This window comes from Fulmarus glacialis, unplaced genomic scaffold (assembly GCF_000690835.1).
Source record: "Fulmarus glacialis isolate BGI_N327 unplaced genomic scaffold, ASM69083v1 scaffold17950, whole genome shotgun sequence".
Classification (NCBI taxonomy): Eukaryota; Metazoa; Chordata; class Aves; order Procellariiformes; family Procellariidae; genus Fulmarus; species Fulmarus glacialis.
In genome coordinates, this window is record NW_009187299.1 from 1463 (window position 1) to 1791 (window position 329).

General features: G+C 61.4%; 1 protein-coding gene across 1 annotated transcript in view; it reads left to right on the forward strand.

Moving 5' to 3' along the window:
• LOC104074556 (calpain-1 catalytic subunit-like) overlaps positions 1 to 329 on the forward strand; it is a gene marked incomplete at its 3' end in the record, with an annotated part of 2754 nt that overhangs the window by 893 nt on the left and 1532 nt on the right. Inside the window, 1 exon segment of the mRNA XM_009574717.1 lies at positions 34 to 152. Coding sequence (XP_009573012.1) covers positions 34 to 152 — 119 coding nt within the window.

Below are 329 nucleotides of genomic sequence, written 5' to 3' on the forward strand. Positions count from 1 at the left end.
ACCCCAAACCTGAGAGGAAACCGGTGTCCGCAGGTGACTGCTGGCTGCTGGCGGCCATCGCCTCCCTCACGCTCAACGAAACCATCCTTCACCGCGTGGTGCCGCACGGGCAGAGCTTCCAGCACGGCTACGCCGGCATCTTCCACTTCCAGGTGAGATGCTTAAACCACCCCCCACTATTTTGGGGACCCCCTCCACCATTTTGGGGGCTCCCTCCTTCTATTTTGGGGACCCCGCCACCATTTTGGGGGTCTCCCCCCACCATTTTGGGGCTCACCCCACCATTTTGGGGACCCCACCACCATTTTGGGGCTCCCCCCACCATTTTG